Source organism: Humulus lupulus, chromosome 6, assembly GCF_963169125.1.
Source record: "Humulus lupulus chromosome 6, drHumLupu1.1, whole genome shotgun sequence".
Lineage (NCBI taxonomy): Eukaryota > Viridiplantae > Streptophyta > Magnoliopsida > Rosales > Cannabaceae > Humulus > Humulus lupulus.
Window position 1 is genome coordinate 66,336,285 of NC_084798.1, and position 21,196 is coordinate 66,357,480.

At 32.1% G+C, this 21,196-nt stretch overlaps 1 protein-coding gene across 13 annotated transcripts; it reads left to right on the top strand.

Moving 5' to 3' along the window:
* The first annotated feature begins 7,015 nt into the window (after nucleotides 1–7,015).
* LOC133782238 (protein FAR1-RELATED SEQUENCE 3-like) lies at nucleotides 7,016–18,597 on the top strand. 13 transcript variants are annotated; one of them, XR_009870391.1, is made up of 8 exons: nucleotides 7,016–7,232; nucleotides 7,311–7,404; nucleotides 7,865–7,968; nucleotides 9,353–9,399; nucleotides 10,652–10,738; nucleotides 12,737–12,787; nucleotides 14,855–14,974; nucleotides 18,356–18,597. XR_009870391.1 is itself a non-coding variant. In XM_062221479.1 (6 exons), exons 2-6 carry the CDS (start codon nucleotides 7,364–7,366, stop codon nucleotides 18,407–18,409), a joined length of 366 nt encoding a protein of 121 aa, XP_062077463.1. In that variant the 5' UTR covers nucleotides 7,016–7,232; nucleotides 7,311–7,363; the 3' UTR covers nucleotides 18,410–18,597. The 13 variants fall into 13 exon arrangements, 1 of the variants encoding a protein (XP_062077463.1); XR_009870390.1 differs by lacking the exon at nucleotides 12,737–12,787; XR_009870394.1 differs by lacking the exons at nucleotides 10,652–10,738; nucleotides 12,737–12,787 and adding an exon at nucleotides 17,673–17,839.
* Nucleotides 18,598–21,196: the final 2,599 nt, after the last annotated feature.

The window sequence follows — 21,196 nt, forward strand, 5'->3', positions numbered from 1 at the left end:
TTTAGTACGTTCTTCAACCAGGCTGGTTGTAATGGATAAAGCTATTTCACTCAACTTTTGGTCTAAATGCTTCTGCATTGCATCCAAACCCACTTGGACTTTCGCAGATGTTTCTTGTGGTAAAGTGAGTATGATTTTTCTCACTTCTGTCAACTCACTCATGAATGTGCCAAAGTCTTGCTTCAGAGCGCCCACATCCTGCCTTACACCATCTACAACCTGCCTTAGACTGTCAACATACTACTTTGTCCCGTCATCACCTACAGCAACAGGGGGGGACTTAGAGGTACCAACAGCTACGGTCCTGACCCCCTTAGCAAGCGGAATCTGCAAAAATAAAACATAAAGAAAATGATCTTGAGCAATAACTACATAATTTTTTGGCATTATCAAGAATAGCACATCAAACAAACATTTCACTGAAATAAAGAAAGGAAAAAAAACAATTACATTGTTCGATTGGAATCCTCCAGATTGTTGAAGCCACTTCTTCACTCGCTTCACTTGGATGTCTGTCCAAAAATCTATGCAAGGAATGGTTCGATCAACGTAACCGGAGTCAACGTGATCCAAATAGAAGAGCTACACCATAAAATAGTAAACAAAAAATGTAAGTTTCTATACGCTGGCTTTGATTACATTTAGTCATAACTTGAACAATTAAAAGACAAATAAGATACCTGGAGAAAGATTAAGCATCTGGACAAGTATTTGTACCCACCCACTTGGAACTTCCTGATGGACTCCATAAGGAACCGCACACAGAATGTGGCCCAGTCTTTCAATGCTATGGAATTAACATCATGCAACACCTTCATGTAGGAAGCACTGACTTTATTTCCGGCCATTGGACACAGGATACTGCCGATGCATGCCAGGGCAAATCTTGCAATGAAGAGGTCGTCGGCATCTTGTGACTCCCTCAGGTCTTTCTCTAGCTTCCTCAAGTAAACGCTGCATTCTTTTCCCACAACAACATTCACCAAATCTGTTTTAGGAAATGGGCTGGTCATTTTAATCTTTGTTCCCCCATCTTTTATATTCATCACTCTTTCAAAGGCAGCAGCGTTGATGTAGAACTCCTTTCCATATATGCATAACTTGTTATCAGTCGTGTCAACGTTCTTAACCAACCATTGAATTAAGCTACTATTAGTGCTCGGACCATCAGTCCTCATTAAAGAACCGAATCCTGTGATTGCAGCCACCTCCTTTTGGTCTAGAGACATGACTGATAAAATTCGGCCAATTCTCTTGAACGAGCACCGGGTGATGATGTCCCCAGCCTTTGATATTCCCTCATCCCTTGATGCTGCATCAGGACTTTTTTCTATTACTTTTTCGACCCGATCAGTCTTCGAGGTGGTTGTTTTTTGGTGGGGTAACGGGGCATCTTTCTCAGTTGGATACAATAGGTGGAACATGTCGCTGTAGAAACTTGTTCAATCTTATTTAATGGTGTAGAGTCTGCTTGGATACGGTCCCAAAATAGTAGCTGTCAAAATACAAATCAATTTATGATGTTAATATTCTTCACAACAACCTATAAACAACGTACATAATCAATTTTAACAAATTTGAACACTTATCAAATTCAAAATTAAATTACAAGTTCAAATATTAATGAAAAAAATTGGTCTTTAAATTAAAAAATTGCTTCACAACCCGATTTAAACCACAAATCTAGATGACCATCTAGAATAATCGACTACGATCTAGATAGTACATCACAAAAAATTAAATAAATCGTGTCGACTAATAGCTACCCTAGATAAAAAAATGTATATAAAAAACGGTACATAAAATTTTTCCCTCACAAATAATTCTCCATCTGAGAATACGATCCAATATCGAAATCTATATTCCAACTGCACCAATTAAAAAAATTAACAAGTCTCATCTCTTACTATGATTAGTCTCATGAAAAATACATTTTTAACCTCCAAGTTTTCAGACAAAATCCAAAATTAACAATAATTCTACTCTTACTAGTTCAAAAGATAAAATGTTCCCTTAAGAGTCTGAAAGTGGTTTATTTCCATGTCTGGGACAGTTAATGGAAATTAACTCGTGGATTTCTCTACCACTCAACATGTACACTCTAAAGTAGCATGGAAAAATAAAAGTGACATTCACTGATCTTACAATATTGATCTCCGGAAAATAACAACAACTGCTTAATTAAATATTGGTTAACTTTGTCTTCCTATAAGTGTCCATCATATGAGTTTCAAGTCTTAGCTATTCATTTTCCATGTATAGCTATTAGTTTATTCAATAGTTGTTTCATTGTTTCATGGCAAGAAATTAAGGTTCATATTGCAGTAGGATACCAACTTGGAAAGACATTGATAGCTACTGATCATGGGTTAGAAGGGCTTAACCAGGTTTAGGTGAAGTGTTTTAATGCAGTAAATTAGCAACCAACAAAAGGTTGTCAAGAGTGGCTTTACTTATTACTAATAGCACTAAGTTCAAGTTTTAATACTATTTGAATTCTTATGGTCGATGAAAGAAGACAACTATATTTGCAACTTAAGAGAGAAAATTAAAGTGAAAATGTTTATATTTGTTTTGAAAGTCTTATTGTTCTTTATCTATGTTTACTTTTGGTTCGATTGGTAGTTAGTATATGATTTGGATTTTGGTACTTTTACATATATATTCATGATTTCTTGTTCTAAGGCATCATCTTACTCAATTTCTTTATGTACATATATCTTGTTTCATTGCCTCTACAAGGAAACAGAGACATTCATTCTTTCTTGTCAGGGTAAATAGTATTTTGTTTGTAGGGATTTCAAGTGGGGACATGGCTTTTTCATCATTCTTCATTTGAGATCATTTTTTCTTGGTTTGATTGTAACTAGCAACTACACATATTAATATTGGTTTTCAGTCCCTTGGTTGTAATGGGGATTTGAAAAATGAGTTTTAAATGAATGTTTTTATGTTCATAATTTAGCTTCTTCGACTAACATTTTAATCTCCTAATTCTATATTCAACATAAATGTATCACAAATTCTAAAATGCTTCCCTCGGCAATGTCCTAGATTAATCCTAAAAATGTGTCTCTCTCAAAAAAACAATTGATCATCACTATCACAAACAAAAATATGAAACACTAAATCTTTACAATCAACCAATATTCAGCAACAGCCAGCATGCATTTCCCACTAATTTAAAAAAAAAAAACAACAAATTAAAGGAGGATTTGAAAACTAACTCTATCAATAAATTAACTCAACTGCTCCATGCTCTCCTCTGCACTCTCTGAGACAAATTAAAAGTTTTTATCCATCTTACCTTTGAAAATAGCAATGGCTCTCCTAGAGTTCGGATACAGAGTTCGCTTCTTGTTTTGAGCTTAAATGAGGAGAGAATGAGTGACCGAGTTAAAACAAAAATTGAGTTTTGAAGAAGCAAAACATAACACAATAACTGATCATGATAAACAACTATACCTGCTCAAACCTTGAAACCGCAAAACCTTGATCTACACCAGAGGAATCCATTAAACCATACCCAAAAATTTAATTACTAAAGAGACTGTGTTTTTTTTTAGAGAAACAGTGGGTTTTTCTTCAAGAAAGAAGTCGAGTAAGGCTGAGAGGAGAGAGACGAAACCGGTTGATTGAAGACTAAGTGAACAGTGAAAACACTGTTTGCCCCTGCTGACAAAAAGCTGCCATAGTCAGCTAAACTTTTTAATCACCAATTGAACCCCAGCCCTTGGATTTGATCCAACGGCTAAATGATTTTCATGGAATGGTTCCGTCCACGGAATAGAATCGGTCCCCATATATATATATAGAGGGTAATTCTCCTATAGAGCTTCATTTTAAGCCTTACTGGTAGGACTCTCAGTGTTTACAATCCGTGAACAATTTTCGGCGCGATTTTTTTTTTTGACCGTGTATATTGTAGCTATTTAGAGCATCCTGCAATTTTTCAGAAAATTCTGAATAGTTTACAGTATCAAAAACTAAGTTCAAACAGGTTGTTGCACGAGTGACTAATTTTTTTTATGCGCGTGGAAAACAACATGTTTGAACCTAGTTTTCGGTACTGTAAACTATTCGGAATTTTCTGAAAATTTGCAGGGTGCTCTAAATAGCTACAATATACACGGCCATAAAAAAAAGTCGCGCCGAAAACTGTTCACGGGTCGAGAAACACTAAAAACCCTACCAGTATGGCTTAAAGTGAATACCCTATAAAAAATTGTCCTATATATATGAAATGTAAATAATGATAAATGATTTTATATATTGCAATGATGATTAAATATTACATATTACAATCCTTTAATTTATGGGAATATACTTATTAGGTATCCTATGTTTTTGCAAAGTATCATTTTGGTACCCTCTGTTTTCAATAATGCTCATATGGTACCCTTTATTTTAAAATCGTACATATTTGGTACCCTAAACTCAGATTTGATCGATAAAATTTTGTCAATTTAATCAAACTGCTGTCAATTATGTAAGTTACAAATTTAAATTTAATTACATAATTACATATAACTGATGACAGTTTGATCATATTGACAAAATTTTATCTATTAAATCTGAGTTTAGGGTACCAAATATGTATGATTTTAAAATACAGGGTACCATATGAGCATTATTGAAAACAAAAGGTACCAAAATGATATTTTGCAAAAACATAGGGTACCAAATGAGTATATTCCCTTAATTTATTAACGATGGTTCGCTATCATTTCTTTATATTATTTTATTTATTACCATGATAAACGAATCAAACATTTTACATGTTAATTTTCTAATTGAATTTATTTACTTAATATTATTTTGTCCACTTGTATAGTTTGATTTTATGTGTTTATAATTATTTCAAAATTCTGATTGATTCCAAAATGTAAAAGCATGGAAATAACACAGAAAATAGCTACAACATCTAGAATATGCCAAACAGACCAAAATAATAATAATAATAAAACAACTTATACTACTACAAAATACCTTTTACGGGATACTTATTTAAGACACACACATAAATGCAAGTCCTTAAAAAAATATTTATGGAGTTTTTAGGACACTCAATGAGAGTCCTGAAAAAACACAATTTAGGATGCGCAATAAGTGTCCTAAAAAAATATGCGAGTCCTAAAAAAATCTGGACTAAAAAATGAATGTTTTACTTAACAATTTTAAGGACTTGCTTTGGGAGTCCTTAATACTCTTTAAGGACTCGCACCTGGGCTGAAAAATTAGGAATTGTGACTTTTAAGGACTCGTTTTGCGAGTCTTAAAAGACTTTTAATGACTCGTTTTGCGAGTCCTAATAATTTGTAATAAGTTAACAATAAGTTATATAAATAATTTTTCCAATTTATTAATAATATATAATATTAGCTATTAATAAAATATCTATTATATCATATAATTAATTAAATATTTTTTTAACTGAAAAATCTATTAACCAATACAAAAATATATAATATATTTATTAAACTAATAAAAACTACTTATTCAAGTAAAAAAACTACTTATTAATTTTTTTAAAATATTTTTAAAGTTAACTTTTATTTTTAAAATTAAAAACCCTAAAAATTTAACCTACTCCCACTCTCTTTCTGCCGCCTCTTCTCTTTTCTCTCCCAGCCTCAGCCTATCTCTCTTCTCTCTCAGCCTCAGCCTCAACGAACTCCCTCAGCCGCACTCTCTCTCACCGATCGACAAAGGCTCGGGGCTGGACAACGCGGAGGCTTGGGGGTTGTGAGGGTTTGGACCAACAGAGGCTCGGGGGTTGTGAGGGGCTGGACGACGCGGAGGCTTGGTGGCTCGGTTGGGCTGGATGACTCAGAGGCTCGATAGGTATGCGTTCTTCTTTTTCTCTAATCAAAGAAACTAAAAATTTTGTAGTGTATTGCTCTGTAGTGTTGTTCGTATAGACACATGAGCAAAGCGTTTATTCTACACTCTTTCTCACACTTGTGTATATTTATGCATATAAAGAAAAAACTGAGAGTGGCTTCCATATGTTTGATAAAAGTCTTCAATGAATTCTGCTATAAAACATTTAGAGGCAAGGTAGAAAGTAGACTTGTGCTTTGAGCATTTTGCTCCATTTGAATGCTTGATTTGAAAACTTATATGTGTTGGTTTTATGTATTGTGTGTGTATATATATATTATCTTGCAAAACAAATAACAATTTCAAAGGAGAAAAAAAAACTAAAATGAAAAATGAAACCATACTAGATAAACACCACTACAAAACTGGACTTTCCCGACACCCAACCACGACAGTCAACTCTATTGACTATCGTAATTGCTTAGCGGGACTCTACGCCAACAGCTAATAACTGTCACCGTTGCTTTTGACTGTTGCTATTGATCCCAACGCCGACAGTTAATTCGAGACCAATGCCGACAGTTAAAATGTGTCGTTATTGACTCCAACGCCGACAGTTAATTCGAGACAAATGCTGACAGTTAAAATGTGTTGCTATTGACCCCAACGCCGAGAGTTAATAAAAGTCCAATGACGACAGTCATAAAATGTCGCCAAAATTCAAATAAAAAAATTATAATTAATGTATAGTATAATTTAAAAATAAACTAAATTATGTATATATATATTTATAAAAATTATGTATTTATTAAAAGCTTTTAAAACTAGATTTTTTTTTCTAAATTTTTTCATATTATTAATTTTTGTATTTATAATAATTTTTATATCAAAATTTAAATTTATTATTCTTTAAGATGTTTGTAAAATTAACTATATTATTCTTTAACATATTTATAAAAGTTGTATTAGTTAAAAAAGAGTTATTTTATTAATTGAAAAAATATTGTAAAAAAATTAATGAATAGTATATTTTTAAAAATAAACTAAATTATGTAAATATATATTTATAAAATTTATGTATGTATTAAAATCTTTTATGACTAATTTTTTTTTCTTTCTAAAGTTTTCATATTATTAACCCTTAAAAAAATTTACCCCCTTAAAAAAAATTTCACACTCTAAATTAATTTCCCCCCACATATTTGTTTTTTCCTCTTCCCTCCTTTCTTTTTCCCTCTTCTTCAAGCCGATCATTCAGCCACTTCTTCCAACCCATCTCTTCATCTTCTTCGTCTCACTTGCATGAACGGCAGAGGTCGAATAGGCGGTCACGAACGGGTAGAGATCGAAGGTGGGCTCACGAACGGGGAGACGGCAGTGGACGAACATTTGACGAATCCAACGCCTGGGTAATTCTTCTTCTTCTGTTTTTGTGGCTAGGTTTTTTCTGGATTTTTTTTGTTTACACTTGTGGTTGTTGTTTGTAGGTGGGTTTCATGGTGGCTGAGCTCAGGAGGCTTTACGGTGGCTTGGGAATAAAATGAAGAACTCTCTTAGATTCTTCCTCTCCAAATCTCACATGTATGTATATATATACGTATAGGTTTAAATTTGGGCAAAGGCTTTTGATGTTTTATTTGTTCTTCTTCTAGTTCTGAAGCTTCCTCTATCTGCTACTATTTCGTTTTCTCTTGGGTATTTTCGCTCAATATTTCATAGATTCAACTTGTAGTAATCTTTCTCAATGTTATTTTTATCTTTTTCTTTTTCTTCATTTTTTCCACGATTTGTTCATTTTCAAACCTCTACTTTTGACATATATGGATAATAAGAATAGTGGAGTTGTTAGTGAGTTTTCAGTTTTGATTTTGGAGATTTATTGTATTGATATCAATTTGGTGTTTTGTTTGGCAACTTTGAATTACTTTTGTAAGGACCTAGAAATGGAAATTTTTAATGTGGCTGGTGAGTTTGATTTACAATTTTTTGTTGAAGGTCTCTTTATTTGATTGAGAGATATTCTAATGTTTTCCTTGTGTAGCTTTCAATGAGCTTAACTGTCAAAGGTTGGTATATTGAAGGAGGATGAGGATGACCTGCGGCGCTGATACTATAAAAGGATATAGGGTTTTGAAAGAATATAAGGTACAAATGACCTTTTGTATATTCATGCTCTGAATATAATATTCAATAGAGTAGAGTATGTATACATGATGTACATCAAGAGTAATTAAAAGGAACAACAACTACATGTGGCAATAGAAAAGCTAAAGGAAAAATAAATACAATACATGTGTAAAAATGTAAGCAAACGTGCATAGAATTATTAGGCACGGTGATTAAGCACTTAGTATATTACAATTTGAAACTAATTCGCATTGCCATTATTGCTATGTTATTATTACATTTTTTGGTGGTGTAGTACTGCATTTAGTTAGCTTAATGTTGAGCTCATATTTTCTTAAGTGGTTGCACCAACATCACCTTTATTAGGAGCCAAAATCACATGGTGATCATTTTATTTTATATCATAACTTGCAGTAACTCCTATTTTGATTTCTAATTTTTGTTGCATATAAACATATTCATATTAATATATATGTGTTCTAAATTAAACATTGCTCATTGTTGGGATAACAACGTGCTTAAATACTCCTAATATTTATTCTTGTTACTTGACTACTATAACTTATGAAATGTTCTATGTTCAGAGAAATCTTTGAGCAGTTTAATCTTTTTTCTTATAGCCTTTGTTTTTATCTTGCAACTAAGATGGAATCTGCCATATTTTTATTGATATTTGTTAAACATGGATATTGCAAAGCAAGTTTTCTTGGATGCAAAGTTGGATTATCCAGCAACTTGTAATGCCATGGTAATCCATTATACATGAATTCTTTTTTTTTTTTGCTTGAAGAGCCTGCCCGTATTTGGAAAACATTTCTGCAATATTTGATTATGTTTTTTGTGGGAATGCAAAGCAATGAAAGTATTTCCATTAATATTTTTAGTGGTTGGTTTTCAACATCATTTGTGCTATTTTTTTTTATTTCCATGTTTAAGATTTGGTCATTTATATAGTAGAGCATTATTATATACCAAGAAATAAATTCTTTGTGGTTAATATTGGCTTTGTGATTCTGCAGACCTGCTTGATATTGCTCTATTTATTTTTATAGGGGTTTCGCATTTGGGTATTTGATAAATAAATCCTTGATTGCATTTTTTTCGAAATATTTTTGGGTCATAGTTTTAGTTGGTAGTTACATTTTATATTCATGTCATTAATTTATTTTTGTTTATTAGTGGTAGCTAGCACAAACACCAAAGTGTATATAGGTGCATGTATTTTTATATAAATGGAACTTGTTCTTTTTTTCCCTATTATAAATAGTCTTTTGTATATGTTATTTCTATGTTTGGATGGATTTAGTTGCTTAAAAGACATGTATTAATTTTGACATGGGTATATGAACACATTGAACAAATCTAATTGATAAAATAAGGTTAGCATTTTGTCTCATTTCAGGGGTGCTCACAGAACTTATACAACAAATGCAAGTTAAAGGTGTACAGGTAAGTTGTCATTTTACTGTAATCAATTGACATTTATCTTTTGTATGATTTCGATGCAATGGTTTCGGCTTGCACTTAATGTATCATCTGTCATTTACATTATTATATTTTTTATATAATAAACTTTTGCTTTACAAATAACATTATTATATATAGTATATGTATTGGATTAAAATGCTTGGTGTAATCAAACACACAACAAAAATGATCAACCATCTATAGAGTATGTAATTGTGTATGTTCATACTATATTAAGAGTTAATTAGTATAATGAGTTAAACTGTGATTTTATTGGACTCCTCTGGGACTGTCATATGCCTTGTTTGCAGGTTTTTAAAATTTGATAGGTTGACTTACTTTGCAACTCTGTTGCATGCTCTTCCTAATCGACTTAGCATATTTAGTTGTATACTAAATTATATATCATATGCAAAAACTAATTGTTTTGCAAGCTGAATTATGTAGATGTTTAGCGCATTGTCTATGCAAGTGATGCGTTCGACTAAGCTTAAATAAGACGATGGTTTGTATATATATTTCTATTGTTAGTAGGAACTACTTTAAGAATTTGCACAAATAACTTTGAATTGTGATTTTCTATTTTGCATAGACTTTTAAATGTGAATTAGATTTATAAATTTGGATTAGGCTTATTCACAACTCATTGTGTTACTTTAACAACTTTGTCTTTAGATCTTCTAAAACAACTTGTGTTTTTTCTTTGCAGAAACGTTGTAAATTTAATTGAAAATTTCAGTTTAGGTTTGGTCCTTCTATTTCTCTCACATTCTCAATGTGGCATGTCTAGGGGACCATTTTATTCCTTTTAAATTAATTGCGTGTTTGTTATCCTCGTTTTGGATGAAAACTTTCTACTTAAACATTTCTTATTATGAAACTAAGAACTCCTTATTATGTTCACGGTGCTCTTATTTATAACTTTATTATCTTTTCTTTTCTTGCTATGTACTATGGACTTAGAATCTGATGCATATTACCTACACAGTGCATGTCTTTATATGTGTGTATATATGTATATTTGCTAATGTGCTATGAATGATTGGTAATTTGGTTTATTAATGTCTATGTGATTTGATAAACTAACTAGCTAAGACTAACTACTTAAGCCATGAGAAAGTGTCGATATTCTTAGTACTAAATGCTTAGAATTTAAGACTCAATTTTGCAATCTCAAGTTCTCTATTTATTTTAGTTTTAGTTTGACTTTAATGGTGTTTATTCTGTATTGTAGGCTAAAACTCTACTTGGATATTTAAGAGAACCAAGACAATTATATGAGAGAACTAAGGCAACAAGAAATTCTTCTTCAAGTTGTTGGGTATTATTTTTTTTCTTGCTTGTAAGAATTATGTACAATGAGGTTTTTATTTATGTATATAGTTTTGTTGTGTTCTAACATTGTATGTAATAAATAGATTAATTTCAATTGTAAAAGTTAGTTTTTTTTTTTAAAAAAAGAAGACAATTAAATTGTTAATATAATTGGCTCCTTGTAAAAAATATGTTATTATAATCTATAAGTTTTTAGATTTGTATACAAATGTTTCATTTAAATAATAATTTTTTAATTTAAAATAAATATAAATTAAATTTTTAAAAATTAAAAGTATAACTTTTAAGGACATGCATTGTGCTTCTTAAAAATATTCGCTAGCGTTGCTAGCAATGGTGACATTTAATAACTGTCGGCGTAGCAAGCAATGGTGACACCTAATAACTGTCGGCGTAGCCAGCAACGACTCGACTGTCGTCGTTGCTCAATAGCGACAGTTATAAACTGTCGGGAAATCCCATTTTTGTAGTAGTGAAAAATAAAATAAAAGAGATATATAGAATTGTTTGGGAAAATTATTTTTTTAGTGTTAAAGATTGTCTTTGTACTTGTTTCGATGCTGCCAGTGATGTGAGTATAACCCTTCAGAAGATTAGGAAGCATGGTATTATGCCAGTGGCCTTATAATTTTTTCCATTAAATAGCTTCATGTTTTCCCATTTTTCTTGGCAATACTTTTGCACTGCATAATCATAGAACATAAATATTGTTATAGTGTATGTACTTATTATAATGAGCTAAGCTTTGCTTATTTTCTCTATATTTAATTATTATTTAATTTTTTCATTCAAGATTTATAGTTGAAAATATTCTTATCATATATTATGTGGAAATAATGATGAAAAAAATGCAATGATTGAATTCATTGTTGTGTGTGTCCCTGCCTTGAGTGGAAAGTGTTAGCAAATGAGAGATATTTGGGTCTAGAAATCCACTATTATCCTATATCTATGTATGTCAGTATATGCATATGTGATTTCATTTTTTATTAATTATATGCGTTACATATATATATATATTATATAGATAGTTTTATTTTTACAATTCACGAAGAAAAGGACATTATGATAATAATGTCTTATTAGTCATATATCAAAGCATAAAGGAATCCTCCACTAATTCATATTTTGTTTTTTCTTTGGTCAAAATACTTTCATTTTTTCTTCTCATTTTGTTGTCAAGTGTTCTTCTTTTTATATATTTTTTTATTGTTAAGTCTTTTAATTGTATTATATAGAGTTGATATTTTGTTTCTTATATTTCTATCCATGATATTTGTTTTTGCTCTTAATTTGATTTTCATGACTTTTGAGGTTTTTATGATATTATGCCAAGTTATACATTTTTAGACTTAGTTTGAGATAATATGAAATAATTTGGTTAATAATTTGTGAGTCACTATTGAGTAATTGATTATATACTAATCCCAATAATATACTAATACACCATATTGAATAAAATAGTGATAATTTCTATGTCTTGTTGTTTCATATATAAAAAAATGAGTTGGCAATTGTATATTAAATTGATGGTGACTCTTGTAATTATTGTATCAACATTTTTGAATTGTTGTTCATTAAAAAAATTAAAGGGTTAAAATGACTTCTATTTTGTATTGTGTGTATTAATGAGAAATGAGAATCCAAACTTATCCAAATATGTTTCAAGACATTCTTTATAATCAGATTGATAAATATCTATATTTTGGCTCACTTGTTAATATGAATAGATCTATAAATTTCAATGTTGTAACAAAGATTACAAGAATGATGTGTGTGTGGTTTGGACATTTTGTGAGGTATTTTGATTGATCATGAGCAAATATTAGTGGGCAAAATAAGTTGATTGAACACATACCTTGGTTTTTGGTGTCGTGGTGCAACATGATTTATTATTAAAATTATACTCATGTGAACTTTTTAAGGTTAAATGTCAACATCTGACCTTTTATCTTTTTTTTATAATATTGATAATAATGTTTAGGTTAAAAATTTTATGGTCTTAAAGCATTGGATTTGTAGCTAATTGCAAGAGGTATGTTGTATTTGATTTATTTTTAAAAAAATTTAATCTTTTAAAATTTTGAATAATTGTATAATTTTAGTGGAGTTTGAATATCTTAGATATTCATCCGTAGTGAAGTAGGTTCTGGGAATTATGTGTGTTGCGGTGATAATGGAAGGTTGAAAACTTGCATGTCTTAGTGAAGTAGGTTATGAAAATTTTGTGTGCTGCAATGATATATGGATGAAAACTTGTGTGTTGTTTGATTTGTTTGACTTGTTGGTGTTGATTGTGACAGATGGCTAGGCTAGTAAATTATGGAATATGTTGTCCGATTTTCTGTAGATTTTTTTTATACTTAGTTTTGTTTTGTATGTTTATTTTATTTTCTTAATTTGTATATTTTATTAAAGCAAGTAGGTACAATATGGAACGCATGCTTAATTTGGGCTCGCGGATTGCAACATTTTCTTCTTTTATGATTTCTTATTTTGATAAATCACATACATTTAATTGTGATATGCTCTAATTGTAATATCATAATATATGCTTTCTAAATTTCTCATCATAGTTATAAAGCTATTATTTTTATTTTGCAATTTATAAAATGTTAGAATTATTGAAAATATAGTTCTTTTTAAGATTAGCTACCATATGATTGATAAAACTCTCCAATGAGATTTTTTGATGTTTTTAGTATATATTATGTATGAATTTGAAGTTTAAGAGTTTCTGAGTATATATAAATGAGAGCTCTTGTTTATAACGAATGTTTTCCAACTGAGAAAACGCTTCTAAAATCTATGGGGTTTTGTTTTGTTTTTAAATTGAACACACACATATATTTATATAAATTAGTATAAAACACTTTGTAGCATAGTAAAACATGGACATTTGACAATTTGAACACTTTCTTGCTTTGCAACTTAGTTATAAAAGATGTATAACTTACTTTAATTGAATTGAATTAAGAGTTAGATTGAGTTAAAACTATCATGCTACTGTCATTAGTGGAATGGGTAGATTGTTAGTAGGGGTAAGTTTGGTTGTTAGAACATTATATAAATGTGGGGAAGGGTAAGGTGAGAAAAGGGGTACGAAATGTGCAGTGAATTGTGGTGAGCTTTATATGTGTGTATTTCTTTCAATTTCAGCAATAATATTCCATATTTTAGGCTAATGTTATTTGTTTGGTGTTTCTCTTGATTTGGTTCCTATCACATACCCTAAAAAATATTCCAGAGAGAAGTTTTATTTGATAATCCTACATCATCAACATTCTCACTAGATCTATTGAGTCATATTTTTTTTTTAACTAAAGCTAAAACAGAATGGCAATATTTTTTCATCTTCTTTAAATTAAGGAATCAGGGTGGGACTGCCATATCCCAAATTCAATCACCTGCCTCTGACTATATGTATGTATATTTGATACCATAGTTAGGCTTTGAGCTTATATAATAATCTATATATATTTTGTTAAATACGTGGTACTTATAGCCTAATTTTCATAGTGTATGAATTAAAAATTACTAGTATGACTATGTAAATAGGCTAGGTTGGGTTGAGTGATGAGTAGATTACTGCATTTGCATTGTGAATTAGTTACACGTATAATGTATATAATAACTCACTTATATTATTACTGAAGTAGCTATCTAATCATTTATTCAATTGTATCTATGTATTACTAAAAATATGTTCTATTTATTTATATTATAGCTAAAAACATGATTAGATAGCTGTGATCATTCTTAACTGTGATCAACTGATGTGATAACACTTTTAAACAAGAGTCTCATTAAAATTGATATTGTTTTTATGAATTGAAGCAAATGCTTAGATTGGGATATTAGAAACATGTTAAGGTTTGACATGACATAACAGTTTTACTGAGTGTGGTTATGTATAGTTCAAAATTAACCATATACAGTATCTTTTTTTTTATTATTTAATTAATGCATGTAGTTTTATTGATTTTTCCCATAGTTAAAATGCTGGGTTGTAAATTCTTTTCAGATGGTTGGCTCTCATCATTTTACTGATTTTTTTTCTTGTTCATCTTACGCTCAAACTTTTTCCTTTTTCATTTGGCAGCTACAAGATAATTCGAAATCTTCTTCAGGAGAAGTGGAAGTGAAGTTTCAACTCACTAAAGATACACTTGATACTATGTTGAGGTTAATGACTTATCTTAATGATCAGCTCTCTGGAATGGTAAGTGTAACGCCCTAAACTCCAGGGACCATGACATTGTGCCTTATAAACATGACTAAATTCACTAATCGAGTCATTTGGCCAAAATCGTGCAACTAAGTATGATTAGCAGTTTAGGGATTAAAAATTTTGGTTAAGACATAACGTTTCATTAGAACGTTTACTGTATACATTGGGTTCCAAAAATATAATTTAAAGGTCTATTACAAGAAAATATTTACAACCAGCCGATTTAAGCGGCAAAACAGGGTTAAACCCTAGTTCCTCTTTCAACCCTCGGGCGTGGCGGTCAAGCAGCCGCATATGTACACATCGCCACCTAAGCTCTCCAACTCAAGGATGGTCCAGCTTTGTTTTGCCTTTACCTGCACCACATAGCACCCGTGAGTCGAAGCTTAGCAAGAAAACTTAATATGCTCATGATCAGTAATAACATGTCATCAAATCATAAAGCGCATGCCTAGCAAATATAGCCCTATTCACGTAATGATGGGTATCCAAGATAAGGAATCCTGCCCTCCTAAGTGGATGACTATCAAGTCAATTCTAATCAGATAAGTAATTTAACACTGGTGGTTCTGATAACCATGCTGGGCTTATAGCCCTAAATAGAAGAGTGACAGTTGTAAAAGTCACTAAGGTGGGTTCCGTTCCCATTAGCCATTTGACGATAGGGTCACCGGGGCTTTACAAATAAGTGGTCCTTTCACTAGCTTAAACAAGGTAGGTATCTAGTGAAACATTCACTAGCATAAACCTACTGAGTGACCACAGGGTCACTAACATGGGATTCCGCTCCCTTAGCCATGTGACAAAACAGTCACCTAGGCCTTTGGCCCTGGCCCTGAGTAACTAGTCCTAGACTAGTCAAGCTCTTATAATTTTCATTGACCTTTGGGTCGGTCCAGCATTAATGCTCCTAGAGTCATTCAACGTTGATATCGATTAGATCTAATCTTTTATCAGCTCTGCGTTCATGATGCTCATGCCGTTTCTGACTCTCAGGTCAGTAAAACGCGACCAATGCCGATTCTGAATAGTTAGTATCTTACACAAGTAATCAATGCTACCAAGCATATATCACATGTCAAATATCTGAATACAGGGCATTCAACATGCTTACTTAACAATTACTAGCATATCTAGGATCATGCATAAACATAGAGATTCATGCTCTGATCAATCTCATATTCAATATCCATGGCATGCCCTATTCACATGTTTCTCGTGTATCACATGCATCACATTTAAACATCCAACATGCATCAAGAATAACCATGCATGTCACATATACACAGGGTGCAGTTTTCTTACCTCTGGTTCGAGCGAGAATTAGAACAGGAACGACCCTTGAGAAAGATCGACATTTTAATCCTTTAGAGGTCACCTAATCATAACCAAATATAACCTCCATCAATGAAAATCAACAATAATAGGATTTCGACCCAAACCCCACTCTCGAGACCCCGAAATGTACCCACACGGTGAGTAGATTCTATCTCGGGCCTTAAGGATTGAAACCCCGAGCCAAAAACCCTTAAAAACACACCCAGCGCTCTTCTTAGAACCAAAACTGCTCCAAGCATCCCTGGGTAGCGCTGTAGCGCCCCCTTGTGGGCGCTATAGTGCTACACCCAGCCTGAAATGCCCCTGAACCTTTCTCCTTCGACTCCTCCATTCCCAACTTGATTCCAATGATTCCAAACATCAAATTAAGTCTCAAATGAACCCAAAAACCATCCCCACATGTCCTAGGCATTACAACCCCAAGAACCCTAGGCAAAAACATCCATTGAAATTCAACTTTCCAACTCACAAACCAGCTGGAACTCAAATGGAAAAACATTGCAAGAACTAATGTTTTAATGGCTAAAAACTCACCTTAATCTCATAATCACACCCTCTTCAATGGTAGAGCATAACCCTAGATCATTAAGACTTGATTCCTTGGCTTGGTTCCTCAAAAAGAGCTTGAGAATTCAAAGAGAAAATAAGGAAAAAAAACCACCGGGAGGAGAAGAAGAGCAATACTCTGTTTTCTAGAGCTTTCTAAACTTAAAGGGCTGATATAAATCCTTAAGGGTGAAAAGACCTAAACGCCGTCAAGTCTAAATAAAAGCCTTAATAGCCACCAAGGGCATAACCGTCCTTTCCCGCCTATTTCATTAATTATAATTAATGCCCTCCAGTTCCTGTTATTCTCGATACTCTCAAACACCAATAATCCATATCATGTTACCCTTTAATTCCCGACAATGTTCTAATCATTAAAATTACCCCGAGTCCTGAACTTAATCCCGTTATGACTAAACCGCTACTTTGCACTCAAGATCGTCTCATGCCGAATGGCTTGAATAAATCCACATTGTAATGTGGCCTTATCAATTAATCACAAACATGCACCAAAATACACAATTATGCCCTCAACTGGCCAAATTACCAAAATTCCCTTATAATAAAATGTGGACTCATATGCATGCATTTATCATCATATAATAATATAATTCACACAAACATGCATATAATCAATTAATAACATAATAAATCAATTATGGCCCTCATGACCTCCTAATCAAAGTCCAAAACCTTATTAGGAAATTTGGGGCATTACAGTAAGCTAAGTTGGATGTTTTTCATTGACAATATTAGGCTTTGATATTAGTTAGTAGTTTTATTTTACTTAATTTTTCAAATAAAGATCCAACTTAAAGGAGCGTCAAGAGGAACTAGAGGTATACCAATTACACCAGCACTAACCATCGACCCCAAAGAAAAATAACTTCAAGTAGTTTGCTATTGTGCAATGGAGACTAACTGAGGTTTGTCAAAGATTGGAGCATGATCTTGTGATCCAGAGTTTTAATGGTATATTTTTCTATTGTTTTAATGGTATATTTTTTGTATTGTGTTACTGGTTTTTTTGGTGTATTTTGTGACGGATTTTTGGTGTATTTTGTTAACTAAGTTGAATGGATTAATATAGTAGATTTATGGTCTATTTTGTTGCTGATTTTGGTGTAGCTTGCTACTGTTTTGAAATACCTCTATGTACTAGATGAATAACATTTTATGAAATAGTATTATCTAACAAGAAATTGTCTGCTGCTTGACTATATGAATACCTATACTGATAGTTTAATTCTCGCATCTATTATATATATTTATAATTGTTGTGTGTGTCTACTTATTTATAAGTTTGAATTATTATATAGATCTCCAAATTAATTGGATATACATTATCCGTGGATCTAGAGATGTACACTGATCAATTATGTGTGGACCTCTCTTGTTTTTTTATTTCTAGTGGTCAACATTTTAGAAACTTTTTATTTCTAGTGGAGAAACTTTTTATTAATTAAAGAACTTTTTTATAATGTGCAGGTCTATATTGAGATGCATTTCTTTGGCGCAATACTAGACAACATTGGCAGTTGAAGTTTTTAGAATAAAAAATATATTTCACTAACATTGTATACATTTCTTATTTAATATTTGGTGATGATAGAATTTGATTGTAGTATAAATTATCATGTAATATGGTTTTGTAAGCCGAGTAGACTAAATATTGAAATTATATTTTTGAGTAATTAATAAAAATTATTTTGTTGTATTTTCTTTTGAAATTTTAGAAATCTAACATATATAATACATTTTGGACACTCAAAGGGATATATTTTTTCTAAATCAAAATGAAAATTGTAGCTGCATTTTTTTTAAAACAACATGAGTCCTAAAAATTACTTAAAGGCACTCAACCAGATTTTTGCGAGTCCTAAAAAACTTCAATTTTTAAGGCACTCAAATAGAGGACTCGCGCCCCGCGAGTCCTAAAACTTTTTTAGGACTTGCAATGCTAGTCCTAAAAAATCTTTTTTGTAGTAGTGTTAAAACAAAAACCAAATCAATTAAAGCTAAATTTTTAAAGCCTTAACTTGAGCACACAACAACCTTGCCTTTGAGCCATTGCCAATCGTTCACTGAGCAATCCGCTCAACCTTATTAGGCGACCTATCATCTTGAGGGCCTGCCTAAGTATGGGGTCAAATATAATAATCATATTGAGCTATATCCTCTTGATAAATTCTTCAATTTCATTCTACGAATGCCCACACTCATTGGTTTTAGGACTATATTAGTCATTGTGGAATCTATAGAACTTTATGGTGACCTTGAAATGCCCCGCATTTCCTGCATCTACTAGAATCTAAGAACGGGGTGGTGAGTTGCGTATGAATATTATTTTGAATAATAACATATACTTGAGAAGAAAATTTCGTGTTGCTATTATTAGACAAAGTGTGAAATGCGCAGTTTGGTGACAAACCAAACATTTCGGTCCTGGATCGAAATGGAAACCCTAACCGGGAAATTCTCAAATAAATTATTTTTTGAGAAGTGTAATTATGGTAAAATATTATTGGCTAATAAATTATTGGATTAATTTATATTAAGGTCAAAAAGTTTAATTTTTGTATTAAAATCTCTAAAACTAAATTTTTTATGAAAAATGTACATTTAGCCAAAAATGTAATTTTGGCTAATTAAATTACTTGAGTTATAAATATAGGAGTGTGACCACTTAAATTAAATGGTAACGTCTATTTAATTTAATTACACTAGGTTAAGATTTCAATTTGGTGAGGTAAGGAAAAAATTACCACATGGTAACTTTTTTAGAAATTACACCATTAAGCTTAGATTTAATTAACTAAATTGTGATTAATTAAAAAAAACAAGGTTATTAGGGCTCATATGGGATGGCAGTTAAGAGGGTAGAAATGTCATTTCATGTCTTATTTTTACATCATATAAAAGGTAAAAAATTCAAAGAAGTCTTCATTTTTCCAATTCACAAACTTTGGTTCCAAGTTTTCCTCTCCAATTTCTCTCTAGCTTGGCTGACAAATCTACTTGGGTTCTCAGAATTTTTTCACACCATGCATAACGTCTCAAAAAAATTCCTAATAAGACTTAGTACCTTGATTAGAGGCCAAGGAGGACAATATTGGAATATTATGTGAACTAATTGGATATTGATGTGATTATGTGAATTGCATGGGTTATATTATTATATAGTTGATTATGCATGTTTAGATGTATAAAATGTGCGAACAGGCCCACTTTTATTTAAAAGGGGCATATTTGTAATTTTAACCCGTTGAGAGGGTCTAAATGTAATTATATGATATTATGTGTTTGAGACCACATTATTATGTGGTTATATTTGAAATATTCGGTAGGAATCGGTCATTTCGAGCAAGATAGCGGTTTAGTCACAACAGAGAATTTATACCCGGCTTGGGGTGAGCCAAGGGGTATTTCAGTAATTCGGTGAGTTATCGGGACTCACTAAAGTATGAGTCTTATTTTGGGAGAATTAGTGATATTCCGAGTTTGGAGGGATTAATTGAGAATATTAAGTGTATTGAGAGACGGGATTGCAAAATGACAGTTTTGCCTTTAGCAGGCTTTGAGAGAAAAGTTTGGCCTTAGGGGAATTTTGGTCTTTTGGACCCTTAGGTTGTTTCTCAGCTGAGTTTATCAACTCTGATGTTGAGGGAAAAAACAACGCAAGCACAAAAACAAACCAAGGAATTCTCTCTTTCTCTCTCTCTAAGTGATTGAAGATTTCTTCGGAGAAACACTTGATCCTTGAGGTTAGAGGCAAGATTTTGGAGGATTGAAAGTTTACAAGCTTAAGGGAGCATAGCTGGGGTCAAACTCAATCTGAGGTAACTCAATTATTTGAGTTTAGTTTTAGTTTTTATATATTATTTTAAAGTTATATTGAATTCTTAGTTTGAAGGGATTTTGATTGAGTTTAAGATTGTTTATTTCATTTCTCAACTACTAGGACTATTATTATGGTCGAAACAGGTGTAAAACATGTGTTTGGGATGGTTTTTGGAGGATTGATGATTTTGAAAAATTGCTACTTTTTGAGTTCTCCATGTCGCATCGCGACTCTATTTTTCGGGGCCGCAACCCTTGTGAACTCAGAGGGACAAGCAAGTGCCTGAAATTGCCTTGGTGCTGCGGTGACAGGCAGGGTGCATCGCGGTGCGTGCCCTGTGTTTTTGGGTTCGGGGTTCTCTGACTTGTAGCACTGAAGCCCTTAGTGGGGGGCATTGCATCTCTAATTGGGAAAATGAGAAAAAAAAAAAGGGTTTTGGGAGTTGGGAGCCCAAATCTAAGTGCTCAGGAATGGTTCTACTACCAAAT

Excerpts from the sequence above, each read along its gene's own strand:
- LOC133782238 (XM_062221479.1), top strand. The coding sequence starts at position 7,364 with ATGAAGAACTCTCTTAGATTCTTCCTCTCCAAATCTCACAT. Across the intron at positions 7,405-7,904 it reads TTCCTCTCCAAATCTCACAT|GAGGATGAGGATGACCTGCG; the intron begins GTATGTATATAT and ends GGTATATTGAAG. Across the intron at positions 10,739-14,854 it reads ATTCTTCTTCAAGTTGTTGG|CTACAAGATAATTCGAAATC; the intron begins GTATTATTTTTT and ends TTCATTTGGCAG.